This window comes from Lagenorhynchus albirostris, chromosome 4 (assembly GCF_949774975.1).
Source record: "Lagenorhynchus albirostris chromosome 4, mLagAlb1.1, whole genome shotgun sequence".
Taxonomy (NCBI): Eukaryota; Metazoa; Chordata; class Mammalia; order Artiodactyla; family Delphinidae; genus Lagenorhynchus; species Lagenorhynchus albirostris.
In genome coordinates, this window is record NC_083098.1 from 122735487 (window position 1) to 122754751 (window position 19265).

The 19265-nt window shown below is 34.0% G+C and overlaps 1 protein-coding gene across 2 annotated transcripts in view; it reads right to left on the minus strand.

The window, feature by feature from the left end:
* Positions 1 to 16161: 16161 nt before the first annotated feature.
* The window catches only part of LOC132519473 (bifunctional heparan sulfate N-deacetylase/N-sulfotransferase 4), a 240359-nt gene continuing 237255 nt past the window's right edge, over positions 16162 to 19265 (minus strand). For both annotated transcript variants that reach the window (XM_060147411.1, XM_060147410.1), the window contains one exon: positions 16162 to 16281. In XM_060147411.1, the coding sequence (XP_060003394.1) occupies positions 16162 to 16281 (120 nt within the window). The remainder of the gene's footprint in view (positions 16282 to 19265) is intronic.

Below are 19265 nucleotides of genomic sequence, written 5' to 3' on the forward strand. Positions count from 1 at the left end.
CGGGAGAGGCCACAACAGTGAGAGGCCCGTGTACGGCAAAAAAAAAAGATAAGGAAAGGAATTTTAGATTTCATAGTAGTGTGGTAGAAGACTCTTGCAACTAGTAAAAAGGAAAGAAAAAGCCCGGAGGGAGGATTGACTGTAACAAGCCCCATACACACCATTTGAAATCCTATTTGAAATCCCATGTCATGTTATCATATCTTATACAATATTATTTATATAGATATCCATTTAAGTGAGTGTGAAATGTAATGAGTAATTTGGAAGTCTTGTCAATTTCCTAAACCTAGGACATTAATGCAATGTAAAATGAATCTGCATTATACAATTCTGTTTTCAATTGTCTGTTCAATGAAGGCAATTACAGAATACACTTTATTTTAATTTAATGACTTTCTTAGATACACTATTATAAAAAAAGGCATTATAAAGTGATATTACATTTTGTCATTCATTGTCCTTGCCGTTTACATTTTGTCATTCTGCTCAGATTAAATACTGATGTGCAGGAGTCTGTTTCACTTCCCTGGTCTAATGCAGTAATATTAAGATATTTAGGACGTTAGGTACTTAAAATAACAACATAACTTTTGTTACTTTGTATATACACCATACTGTTTTGCTTATTCTTTGCTGAATTACTTCAAAATAAACGTAAAAAAATAGTATGTGAAATCTATTTTAAAAATGTATAATTTGGGGGAGTAAGGAAAGGGCTGAAAATTTAAATTTAACCCCTTGCCAAACATCATATTTTAATCTAATCCATTAACACAATAGAAAGGCTTTTATTTATTTTGGGGAAGTTTTTTAAAGGGTCAGTAACATTTTGAATTTTCAAAATGCAAAATTTAGTATTTTAAACCATAGTTTTATTTTTTTCATCAAATCAGCTAAACAGAGAACATATTACTATCACTAGTTTACCCAACTCAGTGTTTTGACTCAGTAATTGAATTCTTTTCAATAAATGTAGAAGTGCCTATAATATATTTATAGTGATTGAAACATTTAAAACGATGCATGTTTTGTTTATGGACATTCTACAATATGTAGTAAATTGTAAACTTTTATTTTTTAGCATTTTTCATCTCAAGGCCCAAGTTTCAGTCATTTTAGTATATTTCTTTAAAGTATACACCTGGAACTCAGTAAATATGAACACATTTTAATCTCCCTTTTGGAGATGTGTTTCATTCTTTAGATGAAACAAAAAGTCCTAAAAATATAATGTCATTCCTGAGCATATAAGCATCTGGAAGGCAACTCAGTTTGTAAAAATTACAGTAGATTTTTATTGTCTAGACTTATTACAAATTTATCAATCTAAAATGCACTTACTGTTACTTAAGTGAATCAATTGTGAAACTAAATTTGAAAAGTGCCCTTAACTTCAGAGAAAAACAACACTCAATGAGCTGTAGATGACCATTAAGGAGGGCATGTTTTCCAAATACTGTTTATGACATTGTGCTCATACTCTTTGAGGTCTCTTCAAGGTAAATTACTTGTTTCCAGTTACTTTTTAAAATTTTTGATTTTTTTCATATAATAAGCAGATACAGTGCATTAGGTCATGAAAATACCCCTTTTCACATCATTTTTATGCCACCAGTGTCTTAATTTCTGTATTTATTTGTGTTTATAATGAGTTAAAATAAGCATTTCACTTTATTCCTGGGGTGTTTTACTTAGAGTTCCCTTATGAAAAGTATTGTTTCAGCTGCTGTATTGATGGCAAAATTAAAGCTGATTCGGACGTTTTGGTTAAAGGACTTTCTACATACAAATTTAATAAACTCTGCATCCTGAGAAAATTTGGAGTAAAGTATTCATTTTAATAATTTGATATTCCTTAAAAACACAAAGTTAAGATACGCTATTTTCCATCTTGTAATTAACTTCCAGGTACCTTTTTAAAATTAATGCTTTATTTGGTTACGTTTGTGTGATTGCTTAAAATATTAAATATTGTGGCTTCAGAGTCTAAAACATTTGATATTTTCATAGCTAAGAATTATATAGACTGCGCACGTTTCCTAGATTAAATTGTTCAAAACCAGCTTATTTACTGTGACAGCTGTGCCCTGTCAGTTGGACCATATTTCCATAGTTTAGATCTCAGAATGGTGGGGGCGTGTAGACCAGAATTCACAAGTGGTACCAATCTCTGCAGGTGCAGAAAAGCTTTTTAAATGGTACTGTAATGCTAAAAAAAATTTTCTATATCTCTTCAGACTGAAAAACAATTGTTTTTGAACTAACCACCTGCTATATCGGTTAGAGGAATTTGTTGACCCAAAATGATATTGATAGACTGTCAGATCTCCTCCCTGGACTGCATGTATAGACACACATATAATAACCATCTATTTCATTTAAATTGAACTTTCTGAATTTTCTTCACTCCTGCTCTCTCTAATTCCTGTTTCTCCCCTCTCCTACATACCCATTTCGCTCACATTCACAGTTCAGAATTTGATTCAGATAAATCTTCCTCTAGGAAGTTTTTCCAAACCCTACTGCCTGGGTCAGCCTGGGTCAAGTCCCTTGTGTGTGTGTGTGTGTGTGTGTGTGTGTGTGTGTGTGTGTGTGTGTGTTAATAAGGCATTTTTATGCTATTTTTTTGTTGTTTTTGCTTTTAAAAATTTTTAATTGAAGTATAATTGACATACAACATTATGTTAGCTTCAGGTATACAATATAATGATTCAATATTTTTATATATTGTGAAATGATCAACACAATAAGCCTAGTTAACATCTATAACCTTACACAGTTATGATTTTTTTTCTTGTGATGAGAACTTTTAAGATCTACCCTCTTAGCAACTTTCAAATATGCAGTTCAGTATTGTTAACTAGAGTAGCCATGCCATGCATTACGTCCCCATCAAGTCCCTTCTTATCTCTCCCGTATAAATCCATGGGCAGTTTTATCAGAACAGTAGCATTCTGCATTGAAATGACTGGTCATCTGTCTCTTCCCCTGCTTAACTCTAAACAACTGGAAGGCAGAAACTGTATCTTTTTCATTGACACTTAGTAATCCTGAACTATCTCAAGGGATCTATAAATATCTATTTAGTGAATGGATGACTCTGGTGTATGTGAAGCTACAGCTGAAGTGTCAATCCATCTGAAAATGGTCAGTCAATTTCAAGCACTTCTGACTTAGACTCTGGAAGGATCTGAGATACAAGAAATATTTCAATTGATTAAAAAGAATGGGTATTTGAGAATAGTTGATATCATATTGCATATTTAAATTAATAATCTGAAAACAATCAGATGGGTATGTATAGGCCTGGGTGTTGGTAGGTCAATGTTATAAAGAATTTTAATTCCTATGATTTTGGCCCAGGTCCAAGGAGTTTTTGGAAAGAAGTTCACAAGTACAATGTCATCACTTACTTTTATTTTTCCTGATTAGTCAACGCTAAATGATATATCTCAGGAGCAGACCAACTAATTTTATTGTGTTCATTTTTATATTCTGGATGGAAAATCAATATAAAAATAAATTTGCAGAATAAATTATTAGGTCAATATGGTACTGGTCATAAAGCAATTACATATAGTTCAATAATAAAGCACTGCGGCCATATACATTTTTATTGTCTGTTATCTCATTATTCAAAGTCATGATTTATGAAGTTAAATCAGACTTTAACTCTTCTTGCCAGGTATACCTATCTTTTCATTTGATGATGTTTAATCCCGTGTATTTAAACAGTGTCACCTTGTTAGAGAAAAGGATACTATAGAAAGCACACTTAAAAATGCCACTTGCATGTTCCTCTAAATTCAGTCCAACCAAGTTTGATTTAAATAACTTAGCTTAGCAAGTTACTAAATTAAAATTTTAATTTAAAAATTTGTTTTGACACTGTTCTGTACTGAGTAGCTCTCAGTCTAGGCTTAACTATACACAAGCATCTCTGAACTGTCTTCCTATCACTGGAAGATTTGTCTCTAATATCTTGACAATATTTTTCTTTCTATAATTAAAATAAATCTATTAATTTACAGATGCATCACTAGTATTTGTAATGAAGCAATATTGAATGTGAAACTATCTCATGGGGCTTTGTAGGCAGGTGATAGAAATCTAATAAGCTCCTCCAGGAATGGTTTCATGATTCACTCACATTCTACAAACCTTCCAGATATGTTTCTTTTTTATTTATACTTATGTTTTGAAGATCCTAGGGTTTAAAATTTAAAATGGTTAAATGAGCCTAACGCTGAAACTGCTTGATTGGCTCATATATGCTCCATTAGATACGAAGAAACAAACTCATGTGAACCTAAATTAGGCAAATTGAACATGCTTTATTAATTAAAAAAATGTTCAACCTTTTTGAAGTTCTTAATGTACGAAAAAAATGATACATGGCTATATGAGGGGAAGAGATAAAATTATTGTGCTTTTTCTATTACAAAAATTTCTATCCAAGAAACTCAAGGAAATCAACTGAAAAACAAAAATTTTGGAAAACTGTCATATAGTACCAAGACAAAATAATTAAAAGATATTTGTAGCTGTCTCATGGGAACAACCATTTTCCCCTAATGAAAACTAACACTTTAGAAATGACGCTGGGGAAAATATTTCCCCATGCATAATATGAACTAAATTATAAAATGTGTGGAGGAAACTAGGGACTAATGAATGTTAATTAATTGTCTTAATAAACATCTCTAAAATCTTATTTTATACATATAATAATTTTATGCAAAAAAGAAGACTAAACTGCACAATATTTTTGATGGAAATACTGGATAATTTAATGACATTTTAAATTATATTTTATATATAATTCAGTTCCATTCAAAACTGTAATAGGATTAATGAGTTTATTTAATTTTGTCAAGTATTAAAATTGTGTTGGAGAATAAACAGGAAAAGACGTAGAACATTTGAAAAACAAGAGTAATTCTAACAATATAAACTAAAAGCTCTATTGATCAACAAAGTTTGGTTTTGGCACAGTAATATTTCAGTAGAAGTACATGAATAGCCTACTTTTAAAATTTGATAAAAATGGCACTCTAAACCTGTAGGGGGAATGAAGGAGAGAAATTTGGACAATTACTCTCACTTGACATGTCAGCAGTTGTGGGATTATGAGGCACCATCATTCCTCCAGCAGAAACAAGTAGTAGAAGACATGTTAATATTTGGTGGGGACTTTTTCTGAAACAAAGCAGCTCTAATACATATATGTAGTATAATATGTAATATACTTGCAACAATTTTATTAATATGAATGGGAACTAAATTGTTTAATTGGTAGCTGTACAATTGCAGAACAGTGTCAATATGCACAAATGTATCTTAAATTAAAAATGTGTTTCTAATCATATATGGACCAGCCAGTAATATATAACACATGGACAAAAAAAAGGAAATCTTTTTGTTATGTGTTTGGGTACCATGGACAAACATTTTTTGTTATATATTTCATTTTCGTAAATACCAGGAAAAGTGACACTTCATATAATATTACCAATATAGTGTGTTAAAGTTTGCCTATTATTTACTGTCCCCAAATTTCTTGTTCATTGTGGAGCCCTACAATGATTATTTTGATCAAAAATACCATACCAATTGCCGAAACTAACTTCATTTTCTTATTCATTTAAAAATGATTTAAGCATGTTAAGAAGGCAAACGGTGGATTTTTAGCAACTTTTCATCTGTACTTTTCTCTTGTTTCATTTACCTTCAAAATCCTTTTAAATTAAATTATTGGCTGCTAAATTATGACTTGATAAATTATGGATGGGAAATAACTATCACCTATACCAACTAAAATGAATGTCATTTGCTTAATCATGTAAATGTTATGCTCAATTCTTTTGCTATATTTGAACTTGTTTTAACAATGAATTCGATGATTTGAGTTCTTTTTCTTTTTTATCTAAATATGACACCAAGACATATGTAGCAGAACTGCAGCCTTTGCAAAAATTAATTAGTGACAGTATGCCTGGTAGCACAGAGTCATCTTTCCAATTTTGGTTTCCTCCTAGCAAGGTAAGCAGCAACAGAAACAAAAACAATCCCCTTCTAGACTTTAACAACTGATAAAGTCAAGCATTTTATTTTATAATCCTCTTCTAAGTTTCTTGCCTTGGACTCTTTGAGATGCAAGTCACAATCCCTGTCTTCCTGGGTGCTGCTTCTCCTCTGGGCTTCCTGGACCGCAAGGACTCTCTTCCCTGGCCTGGCCAGTCCTACCCCCAGACTGCTCTGATGTTATCCCAAAGGGTTAGGCTTATTTCTGTGGCCTTCCTTGTTTTCCCAGGTTTGACATGATACAGGCTTTCTAAGACCAGTACCTGAATGCAATCTTTTAACATGTCCCACACAATCACCATTTTTCTCCTGGTGCTCATGTCATTGAATCCAATATGGCATCTCTTGTTTGGCTTGTCTGTGAATCCCTTGTCTTCTGTGATTCCGGTGGAATAGATTTTAGCAGTTTCTGTCTTTAAAAAGAATTGTAAAGGAGGCTAGGAAACAAGCATTCATCACCCTCTCTGGAGCAATGGAGCGGTCTGCAATAAATCCATAGAACTTATTGTTGTAGCTTTGATCTTTGAAACAGACCAATTTACTTTTCTTTCTGTAGGGTCTAATTCATTAGACTCCTGTTATAAAACTTTTATTGGAGAAGTTGAATCATAGAGTCAACCAGAAAGAACAGATTTGTTGATAAGTAGTATAAGTGTCATAATGTGAAGAATAAAATGCTACAGACAAAAGTATTTATTTCCTGCTTTTAGAAGTGAAACAGCTTGAAAAAGAAAAACAATACTGCATTCCCAGTGATGATAAATTTCAGTTTTGCAAACTACAGTGGTTTGGCATGCTTGCTGTATTGGAGACATGATTACTAATCTGTATTATAATGCACACACACGTAATACATATGTATGCATTTATATATGGATTTGTGTATGTGTATACACTTTCTATACATATCTTGTTTTTATTTTAATTATTATTATTATTATTTTTACTAATATTTATTGAGGGCTTAATACAAAGTTCTGGAGAGCTCCAGGCACAGGGCATACCAAAATTATGGATGAAAGAAAAGCCCTTCTCATGAAACTTATAGTTTGGGGAAGCAGACAAATGAACAAATAATTCGTGTATCAGTTGGTTATGAGTGGTAGGGAGAAGAATCAAGCAGGGAAATAGATGGGAGAATGATGGTATGGGGGTCTGGAAAGACTTGCCTGATGAGGTGACATTTAAGCAAAGACTTGAAAGAAGGGAGGGGATAAGGAGTGCAGATGCCTGGGGAAATTGTAGTATTTATGCCTATGCCGAGGGGGCAGGGAGTGTGAAGGCTCTGCTCTCCTGTTTGGCAAAATCAGAGGAAAGTAAGGGGGCTGGTGTGAACTGAAGACGGTGAGTAAAGAGGGAAGTGATAGGAAAGTTGGTCAAAGAATTGATCAGGTTGATGTGGAGAATAGGCTACAGGTGCTCACATTTGTGAGTGAGGAGGATTAGTTCCCTTCGAGAAGATAGCGGGGGCTGGAATTAGGGTGCCCCTAGGCTTGGATGTGATAGGGCATTCTTGGAGCCTGAATAGTTTGGAAGATAAAGCTGACAGGATTTCTTGAAATCAAGATAGATGCTTTACTTACATCCATGTATATGGGGCCTCAAAAGTTTAAATATCTGAACTCTTAAACCTCAAAAAGAGTTGTCGGAAGACTATATCTGAATCACGTGAGGAATTTGGACAGTCTATCTCATCTCAAGTTACGTCCCGACAGTAGTTTTCTGTGGAGTATTCTTGGCAAATTTAATTGCAAACTTGCCCGTGAGCAGCACAAATTGTTAATTTCAATGATCTGTAGTTTACAGATTACACTGTTGTTGCTGTTGTTTTTAACTCCATTTAAAAAATTAGGTTGATATTTTCTATAACTTATCAATTGGAACTTCTCTTTTCTAGTATTTCTCAATAATATCACAAACAATTTTGTGTTATTCTTTATAAATATGACGATCTACTTTGCACATTCTCTCAGTGTTGTGAATAAATCCATCCCTTCCAGGAAACTTGAATTTAATTTAATTTCAGTATTCAATTATAATTTTTTTTATTCATAAATTTTGGACTTTAGTTTCTTTTATCTGTGCTCTATTTTTAGGTTCCTATCCTCAATTCTTTATTCAGGAAGAAATGAGACTCATAAGAATCCCATAACTTGGTCAACCACATAAAAATAGTTGAGAGAACTAGAATTTTAAAGTGTGGATATGCATTTTAAAATATGAATTTTGAACTAGGTATGCACAAAGTAGCTAATAATAGCAAACACTCATAATGGGCAGCTACTGTTCTAGGTGCGTTTATGTATTTTAACTCATATAATCGTCACAATAACCTCAAGGGGTAGCTGATATTAGTATCTGCAATGTGGAGATGAGGAAATTGTAGCATATTGAGTGTAAGTAACGTGCCTGAGGAACCTCACACAGTGGACAAGTGGCATTGCCAGGAGTTGAGCTTTGACTGGCTTCAGAATTCCATATAACACATTATGCACTGGACTTCTCTTCAGGTTGAAATAGCTTAAAATAGTTTGAGAGATTTTGTTACAGAAATCATGAGGGGTTCATACACATTGGTTCATTTCAGAGAATAGCACAGGCAATGCTAAATGCTTGCTTTTTTATATTGATTATGAAAAAAGGTGGGAGGAGATGGCTGGTGATTGTATACATTGTATGTTACCTGTGACAAAGGCATAATTTCTTATTAACTAAGTTTATTGTCATGTTTCTTTTTAGCTTCACTGTGCTACTGAAATGGGAACCAAGTGTCCTCAGGGTCTTGTCTGTGGGAACATTATTTATCTCTTCAATACATAGCTATAGGTTTGCATATGTTTAATTTCGAGATGTTAAAGGCTTCTGGATAAGACTCTGTGATTTCCAGGCAACATCCTGGGAACATGTAGGAGAGAATTACAATTGATTTAGACCTGTGAGCATTTAGTCCGTAGACTTTATTACCTGGAAGTTCAGAAAGAAAAACATGTCTATAGCTTCACTCCATAGAGCATAGCGTGAAGAGAACTTATTTTAGATAATGTAGACAAACCACAATCTGTTGGTTTTGAACCTCAAATCCTGTGTTACAATAAGCCCCCCACCTCCAACCCTCCCCAAAACACACTACGCTATCCTTGACTTGCGGTCCATCTTTATCAGCAAACAAAATGGGGGAAAATATACTCAATATAAAAGTTCCTCTCCTGACACACCTTCTCCTGACACACCCTTCCTTTCCTCTCCTTGGTGCATTTGGTCCAGGTACTAAGATGCCTTCTCTTGCTCCAGGTCAGAAGTAGTTTAGGTTTCTTGCTGCTCTTCTGAAATCACTGCTGACAATTATACAACCCACAGTGATTTTGGTCTCATACCAACTCATGTGATCTAGAAATGGTCATTGGTATCCACAAAAATGTAGTCCTGATTCTCTTGTATCCTTTCAAATTGGCTTCTGGCTTCTCTTTTCTGCTATATAGTCTTACCCTGCAGCTAGTGTCTTATTCCTGGTGTACCGTTTAGAATTCCAAAAAGATTTGTAAGATTTAAGAAAATGAGAATGAAGTCTTAAATAATTAAGAGTATCCTAGAAATAATTCCGTTTACATGGACATATCGGATTGTATGGCGATATTTGAATTCCACTTGATTTGAAAGAGAAAGTGCCAACGTTTGTGACATAGCAATTCCACCTATGTTCCTTCTTGGCAGTGTTTCCACAGACATTTTACAGGTATCATTAAACAATTAGCGTTACTTTCTTTGTCAGTAGGAAAAATAAATCTTTAAAACTCAAGGGCCTCAATGGTCAAATACCAAGTCAATGATCTCTTATCCCCTTCAGCATGTTGAACTCATTTTAATTCTAAGCCATGCACTTTTACCATATGAAGGGCATTGTAGACAGGCGGCTCTTAGCTTTGTACTGATTGCAAACAAACATATTTGTAGGCAGCACTACTGTGAGATCTTTACACCAATATAAAAAAACAACAGTCGGGGTCGTTCAATTCCTGATATGTCTAGCGATGTTTAATTTGGTCTGTTTGGCTGGTCTTGTTAGATAAGAATAGGCAACTGGGATGTACAAACATAAAGACTCTTTAGAGGACAGGCAATACCTTTAAATGCAAACAGCCATGAATACGTACACCTTGGTGCTATGAGTGAGAGAATGACTTTGTATAAGTTTTATGCTTACTAAAACTTCATTTTTAGTATGAAGTTCATTTCTTACTAGTATAAAGATATAAAGTAATGCATATGTTCATTTAACAATTACTTATCTTGTGCCATGTACTGTGTTACGCATGAGAGACGAAAAAAGGAAAAGACATCTCTCATTCTAATAATTTACAGTACAGCACGTAGACAACACTACAATGTAGGTGAAACAATAATGGTGTAATCTAAGAATATCAAACCAGCTGCTGGAATTATAGTGATAAATATATTATCATTATTACCCAGATACTGAGGGCCTAATGCCAAGGGAAATGGAAGATTTCTGGTACAACTTAAGGCCAGAGATGCAACATTGAGAAGACTGATACTTCTGTGATTTAGATACGAAGGAATTGGCAAGCAAAAGGGAAGGGACTTACACAGCCAGGTTGCTTGAAATTCAAAGTGGTACTGTGTTAGTGAATTAGCAATGCCAATTCAAGTGTTCTAGGCAGCAGCATGTACAAAGGCCTAGAGATGTAAAAATCATGAGGTAATTGGAGAATTGTAAATAGGTGATTGTTACTAGAATTTGGAATGTAATTTTTAAAGATTGTGAAATAAGAATGGCCAGGTAGACAAAATCACAGATCATAAAGGAACTTCATGGAATATATATTGGAGTTTGCATTTTGTCCTTTACATTTGGGGAACATTTGAAGGTTTTCTAAGGTAAAGAATAGTTTGATCCTATTTACAAGTGATAAAGACCATTCCAACATTAGTGTGGTGTATGATTTAGAGAGAAATGACAGCTCCAGGTTAGAGTGTGTGACAAAATTCTAGGAGAGATAAGGAGAGCCTGTAGTAAAACAGTGGTTAGAGGTATGGTGTGAAGCCTAAGTTGACTCAATATTTCATACTTTGTTGACATCTGGAAAATTGGGATGATCTTAAATGGCCTACCCACAAAGTCTGCCTCCTTTCTGCTTCTGTGCGCAAGGTACCCTAGCCAAAACTTGTCCTTATCAAGTGGATCAGGTACAGTTTCTGCTTGTCCCTGCCAGCCTGAGAATTACTCAAACTAGCCAATTACATGTTCTTGCAGGAACCAAGGGCCACCTCGACCTCTTGGTGCTACAAAGCTTGTCTCTCACAGCCCTGGTTATTCATTTCTTCCCAAGTGCAGCCCCTTTGGCATCTGGCATGGTGTGCAATGTCCTCTTCCCAGGCTGTTGAGTATATGTAACAAATAAACTGCTGTTGATCCCACCTCTTCAGTATTGGGAGTTGTGTGTTTGGCATCCCCTGATAACTGTAGGGCAAGAATTCAGCTCTCATCATTGAGGTGAATAGGAGGTGATCAAAAACTAGCAGATGAAGAGAATAGAGATTAGAGCTGTGCTGTCCAACATAGAAACCTCTAGCCCCATGTAGCTATCAAGCACTTGGAATGTGGCAAGTCCAAAATTGTTATGTGCTATACGGGTGAAATACAAATTAGATTTTGAAGGTTCAGTATGACCACAAGGGTATAAAAATCTCATTAATAATTTTTTAATTGATTTCATGTTGAAATAATATTTTAGACATATTGTATTAAATAAAATATGAGAAACAGTAAAATGTTTTTGAATGGAAATTAACTATATAAATGTCTTATTGGGGGCCTGAAATACCAGACATTTGCAATGAAAAATGCAACAAAAATAATATTTGGTATTAATAAATATATTAGGAAGCAATATATTATATAATAGAGTGCTTCATTTATGGAAAGGAGATCTTTTCAGAAGAGGTGAAGTTGGAAATAAAGACTCGTAGAGAATTCAGATAAATTTTCTTGTAATTTTTAACTATCTAGTATCTTTAAGCATTGATTTGTTATTACATGTATCTCTTCATTAAATTTTATGACTTTCCTTTGAGGGAGTTGTACCTCTAGACCTGATATTCCTGATAGAGGATCTGTTGGGTTACAAAAAATTTGAAGAGAGAGATATAAAGAGAAGATAAGGGGAAGATATTCTACTGGATAAACTGAGGATTAAGTAGGTAGGAGGAAAGGGACAAAGAGACTTCAATGGAAGGGACTGAGCTGGAATGATTTTTCTCTGTTGATCAGAACAATAGCAGGGAGTCATGCGAAATTTATTTTTAAATGATGATGGTGAAGACAGTTTCTCATTTTAACCAAATACAGTTAATTATATGTTTAAGATATATATGTTTTATTATTAAAGGGAATAGAAAAACATATTCTTGTCTGATGAAAAAAGAGATAGTGGTTTGAATATTATATGTTATTTCTGTAACAAACATGTTCCAGTATAACCACATTAGGCAATGGGCTAAGTTGTCTAAATATATTCTCATTTAATGTTTACAGTGACCCAATGAGTAATACTTTATTGTCTCTATTTTACAAAAAAGGAAACTGTGACTCAGGGAAGTTCCACAAATTGTCCGAGGTCACATAGCTTGCCTGAGGCAGAACTGGGATGTGAACCCAGATACCCAAAGTCCCCTCTCATAATTTCCTGGTTACACTTGTTATATGTTTGGAATTTAGGGAACATGTATAGAGCGAACCAAGTCAAAGGGAAGGAAATAGGTTCATCTATGCGTGAAAACCTTGGATTTTAGAGGAGAAACAACATTACTCTAGTGGCCATACCAGCAGTAATATTTATTCTGAAGAAGTGAGAACCGAAGATATGTTATGCATGTACTACATCAGTTATTTAACAATTTCAGTAAAAGCAGAGTTCTCTTTATGTTCTCCCCACCCACTTCACTGGCTCACACAAGAAAATATTCATTTGCATATATATACATATACTGAACAAACATATGTACCTATGGCCAAGCTGTGTTCCTACAGTTGAAGTAAAATCCTATATGCAAGACTCTTTGATTTTTTTTTTTTTGAAATCATTGGCCAGCATTGTTTTTGAGGGACCTCCATCAATCAAATGGTTAATATCTTATCTAGCCACCAAAAGCAGACTTGTAAGATATTATTCGAGTGTAAATTGTTTGCATAATTAAAAATAAATCGACACTCATAGTAAGCAGGTCACTTTATATCATATTAAAACAGTGAGATAGAAGAACAAAAACTCCATTAGGTATATGTGAACGGGTTTGTTGAAATCAAGGCAAATAAAATCTCTTATTGGATGAAGAACTATCTTTTTTGTAGAAAAAAAATAGTGTTAGAAGGAGTATAAATTTTTCTCACTAGCATTCTTCTTTGTTGCTTATTTAATTGTTTTGAGGCCATTGTTAAACACAAAATTTGTTTTTGTATGAGATTTGTAATATAATTTTTAGAGGCTGGTATTTGAAAAGCATATATTAATATATCTTGATGTAGGGTTATAACAAATATTGTTCCTTACCTTTATTAATGTAATCAATGATTATATTTGTAAGTTAGGCAGTTGGAATAAAGAAAAAGAAGGAAAGAGGAGAAATATTGGCTTGTTTAAAGGTTTTAGGAAGTTCTTTAAAATTTTTAAAAGTATGTCATTCAAGACCATGAAAGATAATTTATTTAGAGTTAAACTATTACCTATGCTAAATATTGAGTCAATAGTTCTGAAGTAGCCAGTGGGTAAAAATTGGGAAAACCAAGATATTCTTAAAACTAAAATTTTTCCAGATTTATTATAATCTTCTCATAGCCCAGAGTCCCTTTAAGTAGTTTACTGTAAGAGATGAATTACATAATTAAAATTTGTTTTGTTGTCTTCACTGTCAATCTTAGTAAGAAAAATGTGCATACTGATTGAAATGAACCAGGGAAGAAAAGACTAGTTGAATTTGTGGGAATTTTGCTCCCAGCTATTTGTAGGTAGGTGAATGATACTGTATACATTATTTAGAAAAAATAAGAAAATGCAGAAAATTAGTTACATTTAAAAAAATCTGGTGATTAGGTAGACTTTGAATTATATGAATTTTACTCAATATGAAAAGTATCTCCCCTCTTTTCTACAAATATCTCTTTTTTCCCACTTGGGAAAAAAAATGTTAATCTCTACTTCACGAAAGAAAAAATTAGAATGTAACTGGAGGAAACTAGTGAACAAATAAATCAAAAGTTAGAGTTCTAAATACACAATTCTTACGATTTTAGTGTGCTTTAATGGAATGCTATCAAGCACATGCTCACCTAAGTAACAATAAGGTGGAGAAACTGAGGCTCACACTGAACAAAGAACAGCAAAAGCAACAGTTTTGTGATTTGTATCAATTCATACCCAAGAAAAATCTTAACATTTTCTGAAAAAGATCAAGAGCCTTTAGATGCAGTGGGAAAACAACAGAAAAACAAACATCTTAATGAAGTATAGATCCAAAGGTGAATCCTGTTTCTTGATTCTCTTTTAGATCATACTTGAATTGTTTGCTTAAAACCACAAACAACAAATAAACAGAAACGATGATCCTCAGTTTCCTTTGAAGACACTGAATTATGTCAAGCATAACTGCTCAAATTATAGGAGAAAGTAATATTATTTACAGCCTATAGAAAAATTACTCTGGAGGAAGGATGGATTGATAGGTAATGCTACCAAAGCCACTTTGATTTACTGTTCTGCTGAAATTTTACATTCATGTATCACGGAAAAGATTAACAAACCTTTAACATACCTTCATTGACAAATGAGACAAAAATCCTCCAAATGGGAGTAACCTATAACTCTAAGACAGGAAGAGCATCACTTCTTCTCTAGAAATTAATTTTTGGATGGCATGGATGAGAAATATGGTTTAATTTAGAGAATTCATGGTGTTTAAAGAGGTAAGCTTTAGATTACATTTCTTCTGTTAAATAGGCATTAAAAACATAATATTCTGCATTAGTATACATACTGACACATATAAAAGTCCATGCTTTAAACGATTGACATGTACTACATAAAAGGCACAAGTGCCTCTCTCTACCTGTAAACACATACTGGTATTTTCATTCCATGTCTTATCAATAAAGTTTTTTTCTTCTGTGGATAGTGAAAAAATATATAAATACTACAGTATTGTCAAGGTGGAAATACCTAGATTAATAGTATGGTAAGACTTTTACCCATGGAAAGATGGCCTTACACACAGTAGTTAATATTATGCAAAGTATGCACTATCTCATTCATTTTCCCCCCAAATCTCTGATAGCCGCTGTTGGAACCATAAATGCAAAATTCACTGAGAATGGCATGCTTGCCAGATAAAATACTATTGTCAGTGAATATGGAAATTTTCAGATAGTTTCCTCCTATAAGAGGAAAACAGACCAAAAATGTGGAAGGTTACAACTTTGCAACTTCTTTAGCAAGTCAAAGAAATTCATAAAGAGGAGTAACAGAGGAAAACATGTGTGGGCTAAATATAATAAGTAATAACTGCTCAAAATAAGAGCATAGGATTATATTTATAATTTCATAACAAAATCAAAATTGTTTTTAAATTAGCAAGGGAAAATGTAAGCCCTTAATTCAGATATTGGGTTACTACTAGCCTCATTTACAGATATCTCAGTCCTTATCTTTTCCTCAAGATTCTAATTTGTCTCTTGCATATAATCAGTGTTCTCAGTCAAACAGTTTCTGAAACCTTATGGTCAACAGAGGAACTGGGCTGTGTTATGATCCCCACATTGGAAACTGGGTAATGCCACAAAACCCCACATTATTTCTCAAAAGTCACACAGGGATTGATGCTAGTAATTGCCAATGAGTGCATATATAACAGTTTTCATTTTATGAAAAAGATAGAAGGAGATTTATTCACACGATCCTCTGTTGACAGTCACAAGTGCATTAAGGGGATAAAAGATGGGGGGTTTGTTTTTCTGTTTCATAGTAAAAGTCAGTATCTTGGGAGCCTTGGTTCTTCTCTCCAGTGCTATCTCACTTTTTGTAGCTCCTGTCTCAGCCATGATGGGAGAGGCTGCCCCAGTCTGTGTAGCAGTTTGGACAGTTCCACATTATGATCTCGGTAGTAATTAGAGAGGAAGGTTCTAGACTGAAAAGTGAAAAGAAAAAGAAGGCAAAGGAAGCTATAAGTTCATTAAATGAGATTGCGCACATTTCTTAAGAAATTCTACTTCACTAGGACCTGCTGTAAAATAGGTATTTCTTTGTATTTTTCTGCAGATATCACTCATTTTTACCATTAGAAAATATTTGGCAGAAGTATAGCTGTAAAATAAAAATGGGTCCAGGTATAGCTTACGTGCCTTATAAAACCACTAAAACACCAATTTATTAAGGGATTGCTGAAGTCTATGTAGGGAGAAAAGTTGATAAGAAGTATATAATACTAAAGAAGAATGAGGTACGTAGGGACCAGATGTACCAAATCTACAGAAAAAACATCTGTTTTTTAAATTGTTCACTTTATGTAAAATTGGGTCATAGCATAAAGATGAAAAATGAACATAATCACAAAAGCTAAATTTCATGATTAAAGAAATAACTTGCAATTTATAAGATGTTTTCTATATTTATTCAGGACCAAAACAGTTTTTTTGAAAAATCATTAAGCATTTCTTCTTCAAAGATATTATAAGGTCTCATTATAAAGATCACTATAATGATCTTTCCTGTGATTCTTATATTCCTAACCAAACTGGAGTGATGGGCTATTTTTAGATAAATGGTTTAAAAAAGGATTATCAGATACATCTGTGGTTTTAGTTTGTTTTATTTCTGGAAGACAGAAAATTTATAATTGGTCTTTCTCTGTGGATGTCACTTACCTCATATTAGAACCCAATGAACATAGTTCTGTGTCTCTTTGATAAAATAGTAGAGATGAACATTTTTCCTGTGAAAATATAGGCAGCAATGGCCCACGTATTGGCTTCCATCTGGTCAAAGTTACACCATCTCTCTTAAGCCCTCCCAATATTTTAGCACAAATGAGTCTCTTTCTTCCTAAAACTCCCTTAGCCACTTTTGTGTGTACTGTGGAAATGGACTTAACATAACTACATTTTGTCTTGTACCATTAACCAGGAATTTCGTTACATTTCTACCCTTAAACCAGATTGTAAACACTTCAAATTCTGGATAAGATTTTTATAGAAGTAGTGGAATTTTACATTGATTTCTTGGTAGATTAAAGTGATTTTTGAAGGCCTTTTGAAATTATTGAGTTCAAAGGTATAGTTTGAGGACCTTCTGGTTCTTCTATATCCATAGTAATACCTAATATCTTCCATCCTCCTTTTGCCCACCTTGTCTTAGGAGAGATACTCATTATATCTGCTCAGTTGATTGCTAATTGGTTTCCCAATCCTAGGCTATCTCCTCATACTATAACTTTTATTGAAAGATTTTTTTCCCCTGCCTTTTTGTAGTTTCACATTGTTTTGTGTATCTTATTATAAACAAGTGACTGTAACTTATTCTCCTATAATAAATCTGACCTCATAACTGTTTTATCCTGTATCCTATTTGTGATATTGTGATTCATAATAAGAAATATGAAGTTGATCATTGGCCCCATTTCTGGCACAGAGCTTCTAAAACCCTTGGACTTTCCTAAGTGAGATAGTGATAAAGGTATATTTTGTTATGTTGATGAGGTGGCTTATGGACCCCACTAAGAATGGAGGCTGGTGGCATGGGGAACCAACCTTGTGGTTAAAAGGTTGGAACTTCTTATTTTTAAATTTTTTATACAGCAGGTTCTTATTAGTCATCAGTTTTATACACATCAGTGTATACATGTCAATCCCAATCGCCCAATTCATCACTCCACCATCCCCACACCCCATAGGGCTTTCCCCCCTTGGTGTCCATACGTTTGTTCTCTACAACTGTGTCTCAACTTCTGCCCTGCAAACCAGTTCATCTGTACCATTTTTCTAGGTTCCACATACATGCGTTAATATACGATATTTGTTTTTCTCTTTCTGACTTACTTCACTCTGTATGACAGTCTCTAGATCCATCCACGTCTCAACAAATGACCCAATTTCGTTCCTTTTTATGGCTGAGTAATATTCCATTGTATACATGTACCACCACTTCTTTATCCATTTGTCTGTCGATGGGCATTTAGGTTGCTTCCATGACCTGGCTATTGTAAATAGTGCTGCAATGAATATTGGGGTGCATGTGTCTTTTTGAATTACGGTTTTCTCTGGGTATATGCCCAGTAGTGGGATTGCTGGTTCATATGGTAATTCTATTTTTAGTTAAGGAACCTCCATACTGTTCTCCATAGTGGCTGTATCAATGTACATTCCCACCAACAGTGCAAGAGGATTCCCTTTTCTCCACACCCTCTCCAGCATTTGTTGTTTGTAGATTTTCTGATGATGCCCATTCTAACTGGTGTGAGGTGATACCTCATTGTAGTTTTGATTTGCATTTCTCTAATAGTGATGTTGAGCAGCTCTTCCTGTGCCTCTTGGCCATCTGTATGTCCTCTTTGCAGAAATGTCTATTTAGGTCTTCTGCCCATTTTTGGATTGGGTTGTTTGTTCTTTAATATTGATGAGCTGTTTATATAGTTAGGAGATTAACCCTTTGTCCATTGATTCATTTGCAAATATTTTCTCCCATTCTGAGGGTTGTCTTTTTGTCTTGTTTGTAGTTTCCTTTGCTGTGTAAAAGCTTTTAAGTTTCATTTGGTCCCATTTGTATATTTTGGTTTTTATTTCCATTACTCTAGGAGGTAGATCAAAAAAGATCTTGCTGTGATTTATGTCAAAGAGTGTTCTTCCTATGTTTTCCTCTAAGAGTTTTATAGTGTCCAGACTTACATTTAGGTCTCGAATCTATTTTAAATTTATTTTTGTGTATGGTGTTAGGGAGTGTTCTAATTTCATTCTTTTACATGTAGCTGTCCAGTTTTCCTAGCACCACTTATTGAAGAGGCTGTCTTTTCTCCATTGTATATCTTTGCCTCCTTTGTCATAGATTAGTTGACCATAGGTGCATGGGTTTATCTCTGGGCTTTCTATCTTGTTCCATTAATATATGTTTCTGTTTTTG